This window comes from Cibotium barometz, chromosome 55, assembly GCF_041138505.1.
Source record: "Cibotium barometz isolate CiBa-2024 chromosome 55, ASM4113850v1, whole genome shotgun sequence".
Lineage (NCBI taxonomy): Eukaryota > Viridiplantae > Streptophyta > Polypodiopsida > Cyatheales > Cibotiaceae > Cibotium > Cibotium barometz.
Window position 1 is genome coordinate 27,636,723 of NC_141100.1, and position 19,661 is coordinate 27,656,383.

Consider the following 19,661-nt stretch of genomic DNA (forward strand, 5'->3'; position numbering starts at 1 on the left):
TGTTTGGAATAATTTGTAAAATGTAATAACATAGCAAATAGAGGTGACTAACCATAAAAATGTGAGATAGGTGCCCATCAGCACCCATCATGGATATAATTATTCAGAATGAAGATGATCACCAAGGATTATGACAAAGAAACAAATTAATTACCTTAATTAGATAGGATGGCCCCTTGTGGTTATAGAACTCATAGGTTGAAGAGTGGGAGTTATCTTGTTTGGCATGAAATTCTTTGATGAGGTCCCTCCCTTAATGCCATATTGCTTACTTAGTTTTTGGCCCTAATTTTGCTTCTTTTTGCTTGAGCTACATTGGTGTAAGCTCTTTATATATCAAGAACTTAGTACCCTTTAAGAACTTGGATTGTCTGAATAATTTTATCCTTGCTTCCCTTGAAGAGAAGGCCTATGTGTGTGTGTGTGTGTGTGTGTGTGTGTGCGCGCGTGCATGCATGTACATATGTATGTACATTATGTGTGTGTGTGTGCATGCATGTACATATGCATGTACATTATGTGTGTGTGTGTGCATGCATACATGCACACATACATGTATGGGTGGGTATATGTGTGTGTGTGTGTGTAGATACATATATGCATACATACATATATATACACACATATATATACATACATACATATGTGCACTTTGTGTGTGTGTGTGTGTGTGTGTGCGCGCGTGCGCGCGCACACACACACACACACACACACACACATGTATATATATACATATCTATATGCATATGAATATGTATAAGTATGTGTGTGTGTGTGTGTGTGTATGTATGTATATTGTATGTATGTATGTATGTATATATACACACACACATACACACATATATTGTATGTATGCGCACGCGTGCGCAGAGAGAGAGAGAGAGAGAGAGAGAGAGAGAGAGAGAGAGAGAGATTAAAAACATGAGCTTCTTGGATTTCTCATAGATCAATGCAATAAAGACTTAATTTTGGTCTTGTTGATAGTCAAGTGGATTTTGAGGATCAAAACCAAGCTTTTTTAGTCATCATAGTATAACAAATTGACTTCAAATGTGTGAACGTGTGTAGCACGCTTAGCCTAATCCTTGGATCATTTCCACATGAAATAATATTAAATGTATCCTTTGTGTATACGAAATTCAGATGCTTGATGTTGGTTGAGTGTCGATGGGTGTGAAAAGAGGAGGCTCAAAACAGAAACAAAAGGCAAAGATTGTCAACGCCCTCCATTAGTGATGACTATGATATTCTCACTGCCGATGGTGCCATGGGCCAGCAGGCCATGAGGCGTTTCAGCTACTCTTGTACTGTAAGAGGTGGTGATTTTGGGCAGGAGTAGTACTAACTACCTACACGAGTAGTACTAACTACCTTCTCTTGTACTGTGAGAGAGGTGGTGATTTTGGGCCCGAGATGTTGAAATACATACCTAAGCGGTACTTTTTCACGTGTGGATTCGTCTCGGGGGCATGCACAGATGTACATACATAAAGGCAAGGCCTGTCTTGTATAGACTCAGTGCCATGCAAGCTCTATCACTCACTCACTCTCTCACACACACACACACTCTCTCTCACTCAGCATCCCTTCCATCGAGGATTTGAAGGTAAGAGCCTCCTTTCACACCGTGCAACCCTCTCCCATGCAAGTTCTAATGCTGTCTTTTTTTCTCTTGCAGGGCTATGAGGCCTTTACTTGTGTTGGTGGCCGTGCTGCTGCTGCTATGCGTTATCGCACTTTGTGAGGGTGGCGTGACAAGCCCCTACAGGCGCAAGCTAGCACCAACCATGGACATGCCCTTGGACAGTCATGCCTTCCAACCTCCCAACGGCTACAATGCTCCCCAACAGGCAAGGAGCTGGATCCTTTCTTAAAACCAGTAATTTCAATAAACTTCGCTCTTCTTAACATGCTTAGAACCCTGGCGCTCAGGTAATTCTCTGTGTTAGGCCTTGTCAAGGTAGTATGGATTAGAAATTGATTTGCAACAGGCTTGTGCTTCTTTTCATCTGTTGATTATGGTTCGGTTCCCCCCTCGCGGACTCCATGGCAGCCGCTCCGGGGCCATCCTTAACTGCCCTCTTTTAGTGGCGTACTTATATGGCCACCTTTGAAGTTGCTCACTAGAAGCCATCACCCTTCTGTGCAGGATTAAAGGTAGTAGACCTTACGTTCTCGCCACCTTCTTTAGGTAACATACAAGTTGTATTCCTCAAAATTTTCCATACTTTGCAAGAGTTAAATTCCGTTATGCAGGCTCTAGTCTGCTCTCTAACCCAAACTTGTGCTTAGAAAGTCTACACATCTATGCTAAAAATCATCTTTAATTTTCATTTTGTTATTGATTTCTCTAGGAATTGCCTCTATAAAAGATTGTCTACATAATGTGTTATTTTTGTATTGATTTCCCTATAAAAGATTGTCACATAATGTGTTATTTTGGGTCTCTCTCTCTCTTTCTCTCTCTCTCTCTCTCTCTCTCTCTCTCTCACACACACACACACACACACACACACACACACACACACACATTCATGAGAGGCTCAAGCCATCATAGTGGGAGGCATTGGGACTTCAAATCCAAGCTATTGATATTGGTAACTATATTTTTAAGGACCTACCTCATTATTAAGCTCTTCACACATCAACAAAGAGAAACTAAAGTAAAATTACACAAATTAAACAAAAACACATCACCAACTAGAATGTCATAGAAGTTGAGAGCTAACAAAAAAATGCCTTATCTCTAAAAGAAAGTTGGAAAAATGGAAAACTTACAAAATTTGACACATCAGCAAAAAAAAAAATGGAGAACTTATGAGAAATTGGCATATCAACAAACATAATTTTAAAAGAACGGCAACATCTCAATGACAACATGTGTCAAAGCCACAAAAAAAACTTCCACGAGGCACATAAATTGATAGCTTTGGGGGTCCACTCATTGTCTAGATAATGCATTATTTCTCTCTCTCTCTCTCTCTCTCTCTCTCTCTCTCTCTCTCATGCGCTAAACAATAGAGATGCTCAAGCCATCATGGTTTGAGGTCATGGGACTTTAAAACTACGCCATTAAAATAGTTACCTTTATTTTTGAAGAGCCTACCTCATTTTAACACAAGCTCTTGACACATCAACAAAGAAAAACTAAAAGAAAATTACATGAATTAAACAAAAACACATTAGCAACTTGAAAGTCACAAAATTTAAGAGTTAGTGAAAATATGACACCTCAGCTTAGAAGAATGCTAAAAAAATGAAGAACTTATAAAATTTTTGACACATCAGCTAAAAGAATGTATAAAAAATTAGAGAACTTAGCAAACATATCTTTATAACGACATCTCAGTCACATGTGCCTTGAGTAGCTACCTGCAATACTTCTACCATGCTTAGAAGTTGCAGAAAAGCAATCATCAGACGACACTTCAACCACATAAATCACAAAACACCGTCATGTATAGGATTTCCTTCGATCTAATCAAGCATCTCAAGAAAAAAACTTTCATCATGATTAAATGTACAAAACCATGATCAAGAAGTTGTAAAGATGATCAAGTAGTTGTCAAGATCGGCCTTAAAACACATGAAAACCATAATCAAACAATAAGCTTTGACGATAATTGCCCGTAATTATAAAGCAAGAACTCTAAAATGACACATCCTAAAAGACACCAAACATATGATAGCCAAAAAATAACCCCTAAGGGGTGAGTGCAATAGGCTAGTGGTAGAGCCAAGCGATAAGGGGCAATAACCAAAAAATAACCCCTAAGGGGTAAGGGTAATAGGTAGAGCCAAGGGGTGGGGAAAATAGCCCAATAGTAGAGCTAGAAGCTCTACCCACCGAGATGCGAATTCGAATCAATCTCACCTCTCTTGCCCATTCCACGAAAGGGTGGGTGAAAAAGGGTGTGTGTGTGTGTGTGTGTGTGAGAGAGAGAGAGAGAGAGAGAGAGAGAGAGAGAGAGAGAGAGAGAGAGAGAGAGAGAGAATATCATTGTAAAAAAACCCTAAAAATAAAAAAACTCCTTGTGGGAAAGAAACCTCTTGGTAATCTTGAAGATTGATTGTTTTCCAAAAAATAAATCTTTTTCCCCCACTCTTCTTTTTCTTTTAGCTTTTTGCATTTCCTTTCAGCTTCTTTGTGAGAGTGGAGTCAAAACAATCCTCTTATAGCTCTTCCAATTGCCTTCCATTTACTTGTGATTTGATTCACACAAGACAAGTTACAAGTATTGGTGCACACTGTTTCTCATGTGTTATGTGAGTCATGTTTGATTACACTTAGTTTCCTCACGAAGAGTAAGATGGTGGTTAGACTGATACAATAGGATAACATACCTGCTCAACATGCCTCTTTTGAGATATTGTTTTGGCTGCCACACAATATCATAGTTGAGGTTGCTTTGTTGCATTAGAGTTGGTAGTAGCCTAGAATAACACATGCACTAACAAATGAGGATAATCCATGTGACATAGGACCGTGTGTTACAATAGAAAGGAGATAGGTTGTCAACATAGATTTTGGCTGCCACAATCTTATAGTTGAGGCTACTTTGTCAGATTGGAGTTTTGGCGATGGAAGTAATTGTTAATGATACATTCACTAATAAATAGGGATAAAACATGTGACATAGGACCATGTGGTATAGTACAAAGGAGATAGGTTGTCAACATAGACATAAGTAAATGTGAAGGGCTAAGCTCTAGCGAGGGAGAGTAAGTGTGCTAAACCATATAGTCTCTACATGTATGTGGTTTCATCATCATGTAACATCCATCCTTTACACATCACAATGCCTCAGAATGCCTATAAGGTGCCTTTTCACTTATTTATTTAATTTTTAGGGAAACTTGTACTGTATATTCTCACATAACACAAGGTAGCTTATACTGCAGGTTCACATAACACAAGGAGACCTTGATGGAAGGGCAATCATTATATCATGGATTACACCTTCAGAACCTGGATTCGAGATGGTGCAATATGGTCTCAAAAAGGGAAGCTATGCTTATAGTGCAAAAGGGGTGGTCTCACAATACACGTTTTACAACTATACATCAGGTTTTATTCACCATTGTACAATAAAAAACCTTGAGGTATGTTTCTACACACCTATTAGAACTCAAGATCTAATTATAACTCTATATTTATACACACACACACACACACACATGTATGCATATATATATATATACATACATACATACATATATATATGTGTGTGTGTGTGTGTATGTAAGTATGTATACATAACATATATATATATATATATATATATTGTATACATAGACATATACACATACATATATGTATATGCATATGCATATACGTATACACATACATATATGTATATGCATATGCATATACATATACATATACATATACATATACATATACATATACATATACATATACATATACATATACATATGCATATGCATATACATATACATACATATATTTTCACACACACATACACATACATATACATATATATATACACATATACATACATACATATGTATGTATGTACATACGTACATATATATATACATATACATATACATATACATATACATATACATATACATGTACATATACATATGCATATACGTATACATACATACATACACACATATACACATACATATACATAAACATATATATACATACATACATACATACTTACGTACGTACGTATATATATATATATATATATATATATATATATATATATATATATATATATATATATATATGCACACACACACACACACACACACACATAGATATATGTACACACCTGTGTGTGTGTGTATAGTAATTTTAAGGTTACTTACAAATTAATTATTTTAATTAAAAAAATATTATCATACTTCATGCAGTATGATACCAAATATTATTACAAACTGGGTGAAGGAGATTCAGCTCGAGAGTTTTGGTTTTGGACTCCCCCCAATATCGATCCTGATGCCACTTACAGTTTTGGGATTATTGGTATGTAGTTTGTTGTTTTACTAGCCTTTGGCTGAGTAAACCCTTAAGTATGAAGTGAACGATGAACACCAACACACACACATACATGTACATGCTGCATGTGCACACACACACACATACAGACACGCGTGAGCATTTTCTCACACACATGTGCATGCACGAGAATTTTCATAGTCACGCACACACACACACACCCATGTAGGCACACACACATGCATAGAGAGATGTGGGTAGCTATTCTCATCCATGGGTCTTATTAAAAAAAAACATGCATTGAAGGTTAGAAGTTGATGATAATAAGATTTCCATTTGAATTTAACTACATTTTAATTAACCCGTGCTTCAATAATTGGATTTTGATGGTTTTTGCAGGGGATTTGGGTCAGACATATGATTCTGATCAAACATTCCAACACTATGTGCAAGGAAAGGGGCAGGTGCTTCTATATGTAGGAGATCTATCCTATGCTGATTCTTATCCTGATCATGATAACAGACGATGGGACACGTGGGGCAGATTTTTGGAGCCAAGCACAGCCTACCAACCTTGGATCTGGACAGTAGGAGACCATGAGATTGATTTTGCCCCAGAGTTGGTGAGTTAGCATCTCTTATTCTTGCCCTTTTTTAGCATCAGTATGTATGTATTACATAATGAATAGTTGTGATCTATGTAGGGTGAAATAAAGCCATTCAAGCCTTACTTGAAGCGTTACCATGTCCCCTATGGTGCCTCTAATAGTACATCACCTCTCTGGTACTCTGTGAGGAGAGCTTCAGCCCACATTATTGTTCTTTCATCCTTTTCAGCATTTGGTATGCCTTGATTCTTTTCTTCTTTCACTGTCCATAGACTAGATTAATTATGGTTTAGCTCATATTAATGGCTTGACACTTATTGTCTGCAGGTATAGCCACTCCACAATATAGATGGTTGCAACAAGAGCTAGCTAGTGTAGACCGAACAAAGACTCCTTGGCTGATCGTTCTAGTGCATGTACCATGGTACAACAGCAATGGATTTCATTATATGGAAGGTGAAACCATGAGAGTACAGTTTGAAAGATGGCTGACAAACGCTAAGGTTGACATTGTTTTCGCTGGCCATGTACATTCATATGAAAGGACGGTGAGTATCAATATTAATTGGCAGGTCTATCTCCATGTGATTCAATTATTAAATATGGTCTTCGCTGATCTAGAAAATCTACCTTGCATGCTCACTCTCCACTTAATCCTTAATTTTTCAACTTTTTTTTGTTGGTGGTGATAAAAGTGAATGATTTTTTAAAAGCTATGCACAATCATATACCACTTTTTCTAGCGTTTTTTTCTCATTATTATCTAAAATAAATTTGAAATATTTTGTTATATAAGGAGAGAGAGACACACAAATAGAAGGAGGAGTAGGGAGAGAGGTGTTAATACACACACACACACACACACACACACACACAACACACCCACCCACACCGGCATTTGCTATACATTTTCTTGACATTTGTTTACTTCCTCTACTTGGGGGTTCGTTTTTGCAGTATCGAATTTCCAACATAGCCTACAACATTGTGAACGGGGACTGTGTGCCTGTGCGCAACAATTCTGCACCTGTTTACATAATCGTTGGTGATGGTGGAAATAGAGAGGGCCCTGCTCCACAGTAAGTTTAATATCATCTTCAAAGAAGAAGCTAAAAATGATTATCATTGTAATGCAAGTCATTTAATTAGTGCTTTAATTCTACCCTATACAAGCTCACACTCTAGTTCAAGCTTATGTGTGTTTGAATATGACTCGTAGGTTTACAGAGCCTCAACCAGCCTACTCTGCATTTCGAGAGGCCAGCTTTGGCCATGCCATGCTTGATATAAAAAACAAGACACATGCTTACTACTATTGGCAGCGTAATGAGGATGGTGAAGCTGTGGTGGCAGATTCTTACTGGCTCTACAATCGATACTGGAGCTCTTGAAATTGCTCTACAATGCAAGCTATATCAAATGTGGATCTACTTAAGGAGGGGGGGAATAATATTATTAATATATTATCTTGTAAAAATGCTTTGAGGTGCACAACTTAGTATAGGGATTCCACATGCTGATCTACTTAAGGAAAAAAGAACCATAAAATTATCATTAAATCTCATTTATATTTTAATAATATTACTTAATAGCCAATGAGGTGGTAGCTCAAGTGGTGAGATAATTGTCTTGGGACCAGGAGGTCTTGTTTTCACCCGCACTAGGTGATCCCTCAACGGCAACACCTAAGGGAGGAAAAAAACCCCTATGTGCAGTGAAAAAATGGTAACTATGGGAGGCCTAAGTCCAATCATGAATATTACTCAATAATCAAACAATTTGGTAATGTCTGCACAAGTCACACATCCCTTGTAGCCACAAGTCACACATCCCTTGTAGCCACAAGTCACACATTCCTTGTAGCAATAATAAGTAAATTGGCTTGTTTGTATAGATTTACCAAAGCTTCCTAAATCTATGCACTGCTTTGCCATGCATTCTTACCACATCAATGCATGTATGACCTATTCTACTATCCGTTTTGGAAAAATACTGGTTTGGGGGGGACATTAAAAACCCAAATTTTAGAGTTGATCTTACAAGCTCTAGTACAATGGTCACTAGATTCTCTCTTGAAGGAAGGCCTTTGTTGTGCTACAAAGAGGTAACAAAATTAGTTTTGAACTATCTACACTAGACATAGGCTTCCTTTGAACTTAACAAGTGCATAGAGTCTCTTGCTATGTATGTAAGGAACTAGAGCATCATGGTTTTAAGAATAAAATAGGATGGTGAAAAATGCCTTCTATAAGCTTGCATGTGGAAATTGTGAATTAATGGGTTGTATGGTAAATCTAGCAATAAATGCAATCAAAGGGTATCTATTGTGATATTCTATATGTTCTAAGGAAAAATCATGAAGTAATGATGTTATGCATGGCTTGAAGGTGTTTGTAAATATATTGATATACAACTTAATAATTCCTTGCATGAGATATAGAATAGTACGCTCATGTACTTTAAAGTATAAATGTGTATCTGAGGGTTTTTACCACACTTGTGTGAGAAACCATTCTAGACTGGCCTACTATATATAACAAGTACTCAAGGTAGGTTGCCTCGAATATAAATCTCTAAGAAATCTCCCCTCTTAAACCAAAACGGTGGTCTACACCAGGGTGAGAAATCCAGTGCTGTTGGACGAAAAGTAAAAAGATATAACCATAGGGTGAGATAGGTATAAGAAGTCATACACATGATTATTGTTGGATCAACATACCTATTTGTATTTTGAGCTATATTGGCCATATTCCCATGGGGTTCCAAAATTTCAATGTTAAATTGAAGAAGGGAGAGGGTTAGTGTAGCAAAATACAAGGAGAAGGTTTGAGGAGGGGCCCTAGGAGCTATTGATAGAGTAGAAGCCCTTTCAATAATGAGCTTGTCAATTCGAGGCCTTTAGTGTTTGTTGTGAGTTATGTTGTTGAGTGAGCTATTTCTGAAGTTGAATGATAGCGTCGTCCTTTAAACATAAGGCAATCACTTGTGGATACCTCCTTGAACATAAGTCAATTTATAATGAGCTATAATGAGCTTGTCAATTTGAGGCATCCAGTGTTTGTTGTGGATTATGTTGCTTAGCAAGCTATTTTTGAAGTTGAATGATAGTGTCGTCCTTAAAAATAGTCCAATCCCTGGTCGCTGTCGCATCCTGGAGTTCTGCCCTCAACTTCTTGGCCAGCTTGTCTATAGATGTATGCATCTCTGTCCTTGCCTGGGCTAGCTCATCCTGAGATTTCATGGCATCGGCATGTGCTTCTTGCATCTGTTCCTAGAGATGTATCACAACATTTAGGTTGCTCTTGAGCTCTTTCTCTTCTCTTGAGTCTGTGCCAACTTATCTCATGAAGTATCTTAATAGATAGAGGATGGCACTTATTTAACAAAAGTCTACTCCTTCAGGGGCTAATCATCTCTTTATGAAAAGTTTGGTGAGATATGCTAACAATATATTACAGTTTGGCATCCAATTCTTATGTGTCTTTGTTGCGTGCAAGTAGTGGCCACCTCCTCCTTCGAAGTGAACGAGGACTCTTATTCTGACTCATAGTCTTCCATCTTTTTGGAACCCATCTTGTTAAGATACCCTTTATATCAACATAGACATGTATATCTATTATACACATCAACATCTATTGCCAACACTTATGAAGAGTATCCTTTTTTTTGGGATCTTTTGTGCTCGTGTGCGTGTGTGCTATTTCATGCCATCGTCAATAGCCAGCAGGTTTTGAATCCACCACCTCATGCATGTGACTTCAACACCTTACCACTAGGCTGTGTCTCCATTGACTTAGAGTATCCTTTAAATAATAGGTTGGTAGGAGCCAAGCCTTGGTTCTTTCTTTTGTATCCTTCCCTTTATCATATATGGTGCTCAAGGCTTAACACCATATTAGATAATTTGGGAAAAATCCCATTCCCATTTGAAAAATGGGAGCATGGTGAACTTGTCCAAAAGTTTGTCAAAACCTCCTCATGTGACATATCATCGGAAAGATCTTGAAGAGTAGAATCTAAATCTATGATCTCCGACAAATTTGGAGTTAGTATGTTTAAGATATGTCCAAAACTATATGGACTAATTGATTCCCAAAATGTGAGATTTTTCCCAAATTACCTAATATTGACTTGCTTGTTTTATTTTAGGTAATGGTGTAGAAGGAGCCTTGGTTCTTTCCCTCGTATCCTTCCCTTTGTCATATATGGTGCTCAAGGCTTGTTTTATTTTAGGTAATGGTGGAGAAGCAAAGGATACTCTTCAGAAGTGTTAGCAATAGATTTTCACGATGCGGTCATGAAAAGCATAAATTTTCACGTTGATAAAGCATGATGTTTACTCATATAGTAATTGGGTAAGACTAAAGAGAGCTTTGATTATTTTTTCTTGATGTGAAAAACCAAGTTATGATTTAACACTATATTCGTGAGTTTGGGAATTTCCCAACTCCCATTTTTTGAATACCAAAAAGGTGGGACCTGGATAACATGCCTATAAGTTTCTCAAAACCATATCATGTGACCTATTGTTGGAAAGCGCTTGGAAAATGGAATCTAGTGAGCTATAGAGCGCTCAATTTGGAGTAACGGTGTTCAAGTTATGATTAATCCAAAGATTTGACCACGTGTCCCAAACTACTGGGAAATTCCCATATTCCCCAATATGGTGTTATTTTTATAGTTGTGAAAAACTATATGAGTTTTTCACATTGATATTTTTTGAGTTTTTAATGATCAGAATGACTAGCTGATTATATGTTAAGAAGCAAGGTTAGATATTAAAAATCAAGCTAGTATGTGATGTGAAAATTCTAAGTTTCTCACCGTGTGAAAAATTAGTTGGTTTTTAATTGTAAAGTTGAGCTTGATTTTGACAATTTGCAAACATGATCTGTTAGCATGATGCTTGATTTTGATAATTTGCAAGAATCTATGTGTTAACATTATGTAATACAACAAGGACATGTGGTCTATTTTTACCCTCCATTAGTGTGGGTTTAGCATGAAAAACGAATGATTTTGCCTATGCAAAAAAAAAAAGTTTTTACGGTAACATTTTAGCATTGAAAATGTTAATTTGGAGGTCTAATTAGATGGTTGTGTGGTCAATTATTTGTTTTGATCAAGTTTCAAGAATTGATTTCGGTGTGAAAAACATGATTGGATTTTCATGATGCAATATGTTAGCTTTTCTTCTTGATTTTTTGAAAGTGTTAGTAGCATGTAGGTGTGTGTTATGTGATTCTACCTGTGATGAAAAGAAGTCGCATATGTAGGTCAATTCACTACAAGAGAATTGATATTGTTTTTTGACGCTTGGTCGCAGCATCAAAATGTGCATCGACATATGCGTGGAAAAAGGTGTCGAAATACTCGTGGGGAAAAGTCGTTGGAATAAGCGTCGAAATAATAGTCAAAAATTTTCTTTTTAAAAAAAATGAATTTATATCTAATATTTGCTAGTTCCCATCCTGGGGTGTGTTTTAGCCTTCTCTTTCTACCTCTTTGCAAGCATATGTGTCTATGAGAGAGAGAGAGAGAGAGAGAGAGAGCTAGAGAGAGAGAGAGAGAGAGATGATCAGAGAGAAAGAGATAAATAAAGAGAGAGAGAGGATGGGGGGGGATCTGAGGGAGAGAGGAGGGTATAACTTCCATCACGCTCTTTGAAGGAGAAAAAATGCTAGCTCCTCCTCCTCACCACTAAGGTGCAATTAAGAAAGTGCTCTATTTTACAATGAAATTAAAGTTCATCAACAATTTGTTCGTCCTCAGCGAGATCCATGGCTCTAAATAAATCTATTTCTAGAAATACTCCATCATTGTTGTCAATGGGTGGAACCGGTTGTCTTGTAGTAGAGCATCAAAAAATGCGTGGTGAAATTACTGTTTCGACGCTTATTTCGGTGACTATTTCGACATTTCCATTTTGACGCTTTTTTCGACATGTGTAGTGATTGTTTGTTTTAATCAAGTTTCAAGAATTTATTTTGACATGGAAAAACTAGTCAAGAATTGATTTTGGTGTGAAAAACATGGCTGGCTTCACGACATGATATGCTATCTTTTCTTCTTGATTTTTTGGAAGTGTTAGTAGCATGTAGGTGTATGTGGCAATTTTTGAAAGTGTTAGTAGCATGTAGGTGTGTAATGTGATTCTAGCCATGATGAAAAGAAGAAACATGAAGAGAAATGCATGTTAATGTTTTTTGAGATTAGAATTTTTAGTTTTTTTTAAAGGTTTTTTTGATGTTATGATCTTTCATGTTGTGGTATGTAACATACATAATTTTTTGACGTGAAAAAGGCAAAGAAATAAGCAAAGATGAAGGAAAGAATTCAAGCAAGAAGGAAAATGACAAAGATGAATAAAGAAGAATCCCAAAATCTTAATTTATTAGTTATCATCATGCAAATAGGGTAGCCCGTTTTTATGACGATTGTATCATTTTTTTAAAAAATCACTAACATGTGTTAGTTTTCTTAGGAGAGCCAAGCATTTTCATGATGGTGAACTTAATCGGAGTTTTTCATAGCATGAAAGAAAAACTTTATATTTTGGTACACTTTGCCTTTCATTCTTAGATTTGATGTTCATGAAGTAGGTCAAAATCATGAATGCATGAAAACATGAAAATGCAGGTGGTTTTTCATGGCATGAAAATTATGAGTTTTCATAGTGCAAAAGTTAAAGTTTTTTTCATGTTTTGACTTTGGAGGCTTAATTTATTGTTAGAAATTATTTGTGGTGTGTCCTCTACAACTTTTCCTTTTTGGCTTTGAAGGCATGAAAAACTCCCTATTTTTCACGAAACCAGATTTGTTTCACTGTGGTTGATCATCCTTCTCATAATTTTTTTTTGGGTGGCTTGATGTTGATGGAGAGGTTAAAGAGGCCTCTAGTATTGATTTTTTAAGTTCTTCCTTGTTGTGTGAAAAACCTACGAATATTTTACAGCTGTGAAACAAACTCATTGGTTTTTCACGTTTGACTTCTCTTCTCCATAATGGTTCTTTGGCATTGGCATGATTGTGTTTGGTTCTTGGGCCTAATCATACTTGGAATTCCCTTTAGAGGTTGATGGAAACTATAACAAGAGGTTCTTCTCATGTTTTTGAACACTGTAGCTTTGCCTCCATGCAGTTTATTAGGATGTTTGTAGACATTATTGCACGTTCTTATGCTTCCATTCCTTTGTTCACAATGGGTGCTTGTGTTCTTACCTAACATTTTCCTTTCCTTTGAGCATCATTTACATACACCAACCTTCAATTTGGGGTTAGTGATGTTTCCACAATAAGGTGCTTGTTGTGGATTTTTTTCTCCATATCTTTTGAGGTTCTTATGGCTACTTGTTATTACTCCTTTTTGACTCAAGGTTGGATTTAGGTCTTTATACTTGTGCTACCGACTTTAAAACTACTCCTTTTCTAATCTTCCTTTTGCTTAGGTTTCTAAATTTGTGTTGCACCCTCATAAAAGACTTGAGTTTCTAGTGCCATCACACTGGTACCTTTTTTATTGCTTAATAAATTTTGAGGTCTTCCTTAGGCACGCGCTTCATGGACGTGGCCTATGTTGGGGGTTTGGTTAAAGGTTTAACATGTTTGCCACTATTTTTGTGCTACATGATGACTTCCTATTTTGGTAAACCACACTTTTGTTTTCTCCTTCATAGTACCCTTGAGTCTTAGGGGGTTCACTTAAAAATATGTAAGTCTACTATATGCGATCATTACGAGGGGATTGCAAACCAAGATTTTGAGAATAAAAATATAGAAATATACTTTTATAAGGGGGTTTTAAATGGCATTTTGAAAAAAACTAGAAGTTTATAAAGAAAAAGGGGTCATTTATTAAGTGGAAATTCACAAAAAGGGTATTTTTAAATAGCCTTTGAACGCATATTGTATACGGTCTTCCTAAAAGTACACCCCCCCTGAGCCTTAAGTTTGAAGAAGATATTCTTCACCCATTGCTTTCAACGTGGTTGAGGTATTTGGATTGAAGGTGTTGATTCCCTTGTTAACTTGTCCTCCATGTGGGGAAGCCTTTTTGGTAGCAATTCTCCTTGTGCTGGTCATCCTAGGGACTAGGGAGAAGTAGTTGCCTTATGAAACTCAAAATGACTTATACAACGGCTTTGATGGGGAATCCAAAGTGGTACTTTGATTGTATCATTGTCCCTCTTGAATTGAGAAGATTTGTTTGCCATGGGACAGGAGATACAATTAGATTGTGCAATTAGTTGCACTAATCCATGTTTAACCCATCAATACTACATGTTCTTCCTTAGTACCTGTAAGTATCACATACACCTTTTCGGCCAAGGGATTATTTCTAACACAGATATTAACCTTTTAAAATACTTTAACTTGCACCCATGCTGAAGGAGTTTACACTCCAAACTTTAGCATTTGTGGGCTAAAGTTATAGTTTGTTACCAAACATTTCCTATGTTTCATATGAAAGCAAGTTACGACTTACCCTTGTATCAATTTAATACTAGGATAAAGGCCAAAGGTAGAGATTTAAACCTAAGGCCTAGCTGGTTTGACATCCAAGTCCTCATATTCTAGTGAAGTGATCATAGCCATATCTTTTTCTTCTAGTGAAGTGAACGTAGCCATATCCACATGCAAGTTTTTATTTTGAAACCATGGTTTGGCTCTAGCATGATGGGCTCAACGGCTTTAGCTTCATCTCTTAACTATTTTTTAGTTATTTGGAGTGAATACAAATGAATCAAATACCATAGATGTGGCAACGAAACCATTTGTTGATGAAAATGTGGCACAGGAAGTCTCCCACCTTCACTGGGCTAGGCAACTACACTACACTGGTCTTCTAGGACCGTACACCAACATGCATGCCCGTACTAACACCTGGCAGGGTGACTCACCATGGAGGGAGGAAAAGCTGGTAGATGAGAGAAGGAATTGAATGCTTCATTCCATTGGATGAAAGAAGGAGTCAAGTGCTTCAGTCCATCGAATGAGAGAAGGAATCGGGTACCTTCCTTCAATCGGTTGGAAGAGAGAAAAAGAATCTGGTGCTTTAGTCCACCTTCCTTCAGTCGGCTGGAAGAGAGAGAATGAGAGTTAATTAGGCTCCTTTTTGCTTCAATCAGTCGGGAGAGAGAGATAATATGATGGTTCCGTTTCAGCACACCGACAGTGAGGGAGAGAGAGTGACAATCCTATAGAAGTGGCACCAAAAATGGAGATGGTTTGATTTGATGGTGGCTGGTCACACACATGCCACTTATGTGATTAAAGAGGGTTATCTCATGAAGGATAACTGCTTAAATGTGGTGAAGGATATGCATCCAAAGGTTATGGAGGAATGTCATGCTCCACATTATACTGGTCACATAGGTATTTTACCTACGACACGCATGATAGAGATATATTTCTTTTGGCCAAGCATGCGTAAAGACATCGAAGCTTATGTACATGATGTATTACTTGCCACAGAAGGTGAAATTTGATAACCAAAAACCTCGAGGTTTGCTTTGGCCTTTGCCTATTCCTGCAGCCATGGGAAATCATTACTATGGACTTACCTAGATCCCTGCATGTTAATGATGCTATAAGGACCATTTTGGATAGGTTTAGCAAGCAAGCTCACTTCTAGCTAGTCAAGAAAACCATTGAAGCCAATCATATGGTGAAGCTTTTCATTACTCAGATATTTAAGCATCATGGTATGCCAAAGTCCATCGTTGGGGATAGAGATCTCAAGGCTACGAGCCTCTTTTGGAGGCCTCTATTTGATAACATGGGCACTAAGCTTGAGTTCTCATCTGCCTATCATCCGCAAATGGATGATCAGACTGAGGCTGCAAATTCAACTTTGTTGGATTTGTTAAAGTGTTGTGTGGCAAATCAAAAGAGTGCACGGGAGAAGTATCTTCCACTTGTAGAGTTTGCCTACAATAACACGGTGCATGCCTCCATGGGAAAGGCCCCCTTTGAGATTATTTATGGCAGAGTGATCTTGTCACCCATCCTGCACACAAAGACTGAGAATTTTACAGCTGATGAGTATGTGCGTGATTTATGTGAACAAGTTCTGGAAGTCTTGCTTGAGGTTACTCCCTTTATGCATCTCTTCGAAGATGAGAAGAAAAGGAATTTTCACTCCCGGTTGCAACAAGCCTACCGTTCGGGCATGGAATTGCACCCAAAACACACCCTTGAACAGCTCATAGAATCTGCTCTTGCTAAACGGAGCAATTGGTGCTTAAAATTAAGCAAGATAATGGGGGTTCTAAGGGCAAAGAGAGGCCTATCCCAAACCTGCAAAAAGGTGAACAACCACCTAAAAAGAGCTTTCGGGAAGCCCAAAAGGGAGGTAAAGTAGAAAATACCTCATCTAAGGACAATGGACCAAAGAAGAACAAGTTTATCTTGACTCTCGAGCAAAGGGAGCAATATGCAAAAGAGGGGAAATGCTTTTCTTGTGGTAGTGAAGAGCACATGTTTAGGCAATGCCCAACTCTCAAGCAAAAGCAAGATGATAAGCAACCTAAGGTTAAGTGATCTAAAATTTGTGCATTTGTTTTCCGATTGTGTTTGGTATCCAGTGTGGAGCATGTCCAAGAGTAAATTCTACCTATTCCATTTGTGTATTGTTATGATATAATGGCCCACTATAGGATGTAGTCTATTTGGTAGTGTGCCAAATCTAATAATAGCTATCTTTATACCATGTGGCCTCCTATGACACTTTCTTGTGTGAATATGAGGATGCCGGGTGCTTGCGCTACTCAACCATGTCTACCCTTCATAATGGAGGTTGTATAAACATGAGCTAGCTAATTCTTGGGCAATATAATATGAGAGTGGAGAAATGATATCCAATATGCCAAACATAAGGGCTAGATCCCCTTACTTAAGTTCTTTCTTTTTAATATTTTGGTCAAACCATTTTTTCTACATAACTTCTCAACCATTAACCCATTGATGCTACCAATCTAGTTTCATCCAGTTTCTCTAGACCTTCTCTTGTAAGGATAAGGACTAGGTACATGCTTTATTACCTTTTAAGAAAACTAGTTAACCTTGATCAAGTGCACATAATAGCTTTAATGTGAGATAGTCTTTCCTTTGAGGTCATTTAAAACTTACAAGTTATAAAAATAGTTTGGCAATAAATTACATCATATTTTTTATAGACAGCAATATGGAGGAAAATGGGTGGGTTGAGAAACATAGGCTCTACATTTGTACACACAAAATTGTTTTTTATGATGTTGGAATTTGTATGTAGCTAAAATTCAAGAGATTGCCATCTTGATGGTGCACACACAAGGTGAAAAAAAGGGAGAACTATTGTGAGGCATGTGGCATGAACATATTGCTCAACCAAAACAACCATATGAGCTTTTCTTGGCATTTACAAGGTTTATATTTTGGGCTTCCTTTTCTAGGCTATGGGACCATTATAGTGACACCCAACAAAAAAAAGGCATTCCAAGGTTAATTATATCTAGTTTGAGCTTCCTAGGATATGAGACCATTATAGTCCAAGAAAAAAGAAAAGGCATCCCTTGATTTGGAGAAAGATGACATTTTTTATGCATTTGATTTCATCATTGTAACAAGCTTAACAAGAAGAGAGACAAATAAAAAAAACAAAGTGATTTTAAAAAAATAGAAGCTTGATTTGGAAACTCGTCATGTTTAGAGATCAAGCCTCTTAGAGCCAAAAAAAAAACATGCCACCATGACAATTTTGAATAGCTCATTGACGCACACATCATCATTTTTATTTTATGTCTAGTACCTCTATGCATCAAAGCCTCATCACATTTGGTCCTCTCCTATACCCTAATCCATGATCTGATGCCTATGTATAATATAGATGCTGATTTATAATTCCATTAAATAATAATAAAGCATAAAAAAAGACATGAAGAACTATATGTGTGTGTGTGAGAAAGAGAGAAATAAATAAATAAAGAAAGATATATTAATGTCTACGAAAGACCAAAGTGGCCTATGAGACCAAAACATAGTACACAACTGATGGTGTCTCATCAAAAGTAAGACAAAAAGGACTAAAAAAGTCCTAAAACAGTCCTAAACAACTATGAAAGGAAAATACTCCTACCGAGGTGGTACAACAAAAGTCTATAATATCTACAACTAGCATAATACTGGTGTAATCTACTCATCTGAGTATCTCTCTCATGGGGTGCTGTAAGATAGAGAAACTAAAGTGGCAGGGCAGTCATCTCCTGTGGTGGCGGGTGATGATGGCTCTAATCCACCGCGGTGATGAAGCGACCGTGGACGAGGTCCTGGTAAGTGTGGGCGTCTCGCTCAACAAATTTCTATGGCTCTATCAACAATGGTGACTCCTCCATGGGACGTTTGGCTCGCCGAGGGGGTAGTGGAGGTCCTGGTCATATCTGTCGGGGTAGTCCTGGCCCTAAAAAAATATGTCATGGCTCGCTGGGTGGTGGGGGATCCTGGTGTGATGTCCTGGCTCTAGGAGAGCCTCTCGATGGCGTCTGAGCGCTCCAATAAGAGAAGCCCCAAGCACCTCTGATCCTCATACTCCATCACATGTCGTAATGGTCCAAAACCCTCTCAGAAGAGACACCAATATCTCCCTCGTATCTCATAGTGCATAGTACATCGGCATATGTAGTGCTCCTCTAGCTCCACTTCCTGGTGACATACCTGACAAATGCGGTCTTCTGGCTTCATCCCCCTCGTATTTGCCAGTCTCCACCCTCAGCTAATGTGATGAAGTGCGGATCTGTCCAATGGCACTGCAAATGCCATGTGAGAGATGGGTGTCCATGTATGTAGACCGTGTCACAAAGCCATGTGGGGAAAGATGTAGAAAGTGGTCCTGATAGTGGGCTATCTTTGTGCCTAGTGGTAGGGGGGCTGGACCATGTCCTTTCTGCATCTAGCCTCACAATTTCCATCTTGATCACCCTATTCTTCTCAGAGTGACTAAGGTCCAAGAAGGGGCAGTCCACGCTATAATCAAATGGAGGGAGTGCATCAATCGTCATGCCATGTAATCTCAGCCAGGTACACATCTGGGTGTACCAACA

At 37.8% G+C, this 19,661-nt stretch overlaps 1 protein-coding gene across 1 annotated transcript; it reads left to right on the plus strand.

Annotated features, from left to right (window-relative positions):
- Nucleotides 1–1,682: 1,682 nt before the first annotated feature.
- LOC147607567 (purple acid phosphatase 2-like) lies at nt 1,683–8,827 on the plus strand. Its single transcript, XM_086790629.1, has 9 exons — nt 1,683–1,850; nt 4,903–5,103; nt 5,893–6,004; nt 6,377–6,600; nt 6,682–6,820; nt 6,913–7,133; nt 7,543–7,664; nt 7,805–8,188; nt 8,629–8,827. The coding sequence occupies exons 1-8, from the start codon at nt 1,683–1,685 to the stop codon at nt 7,974–7,976; spliced, it is 1,359 nt and encodes a 452-aa protein (XP_086646755.1). The 3' UTR covers nt 7,977–8,188; nt 8,629–8,827.
- Nucleotides 8,828–19,661: the final 10,834 nt, after the last annotated feature.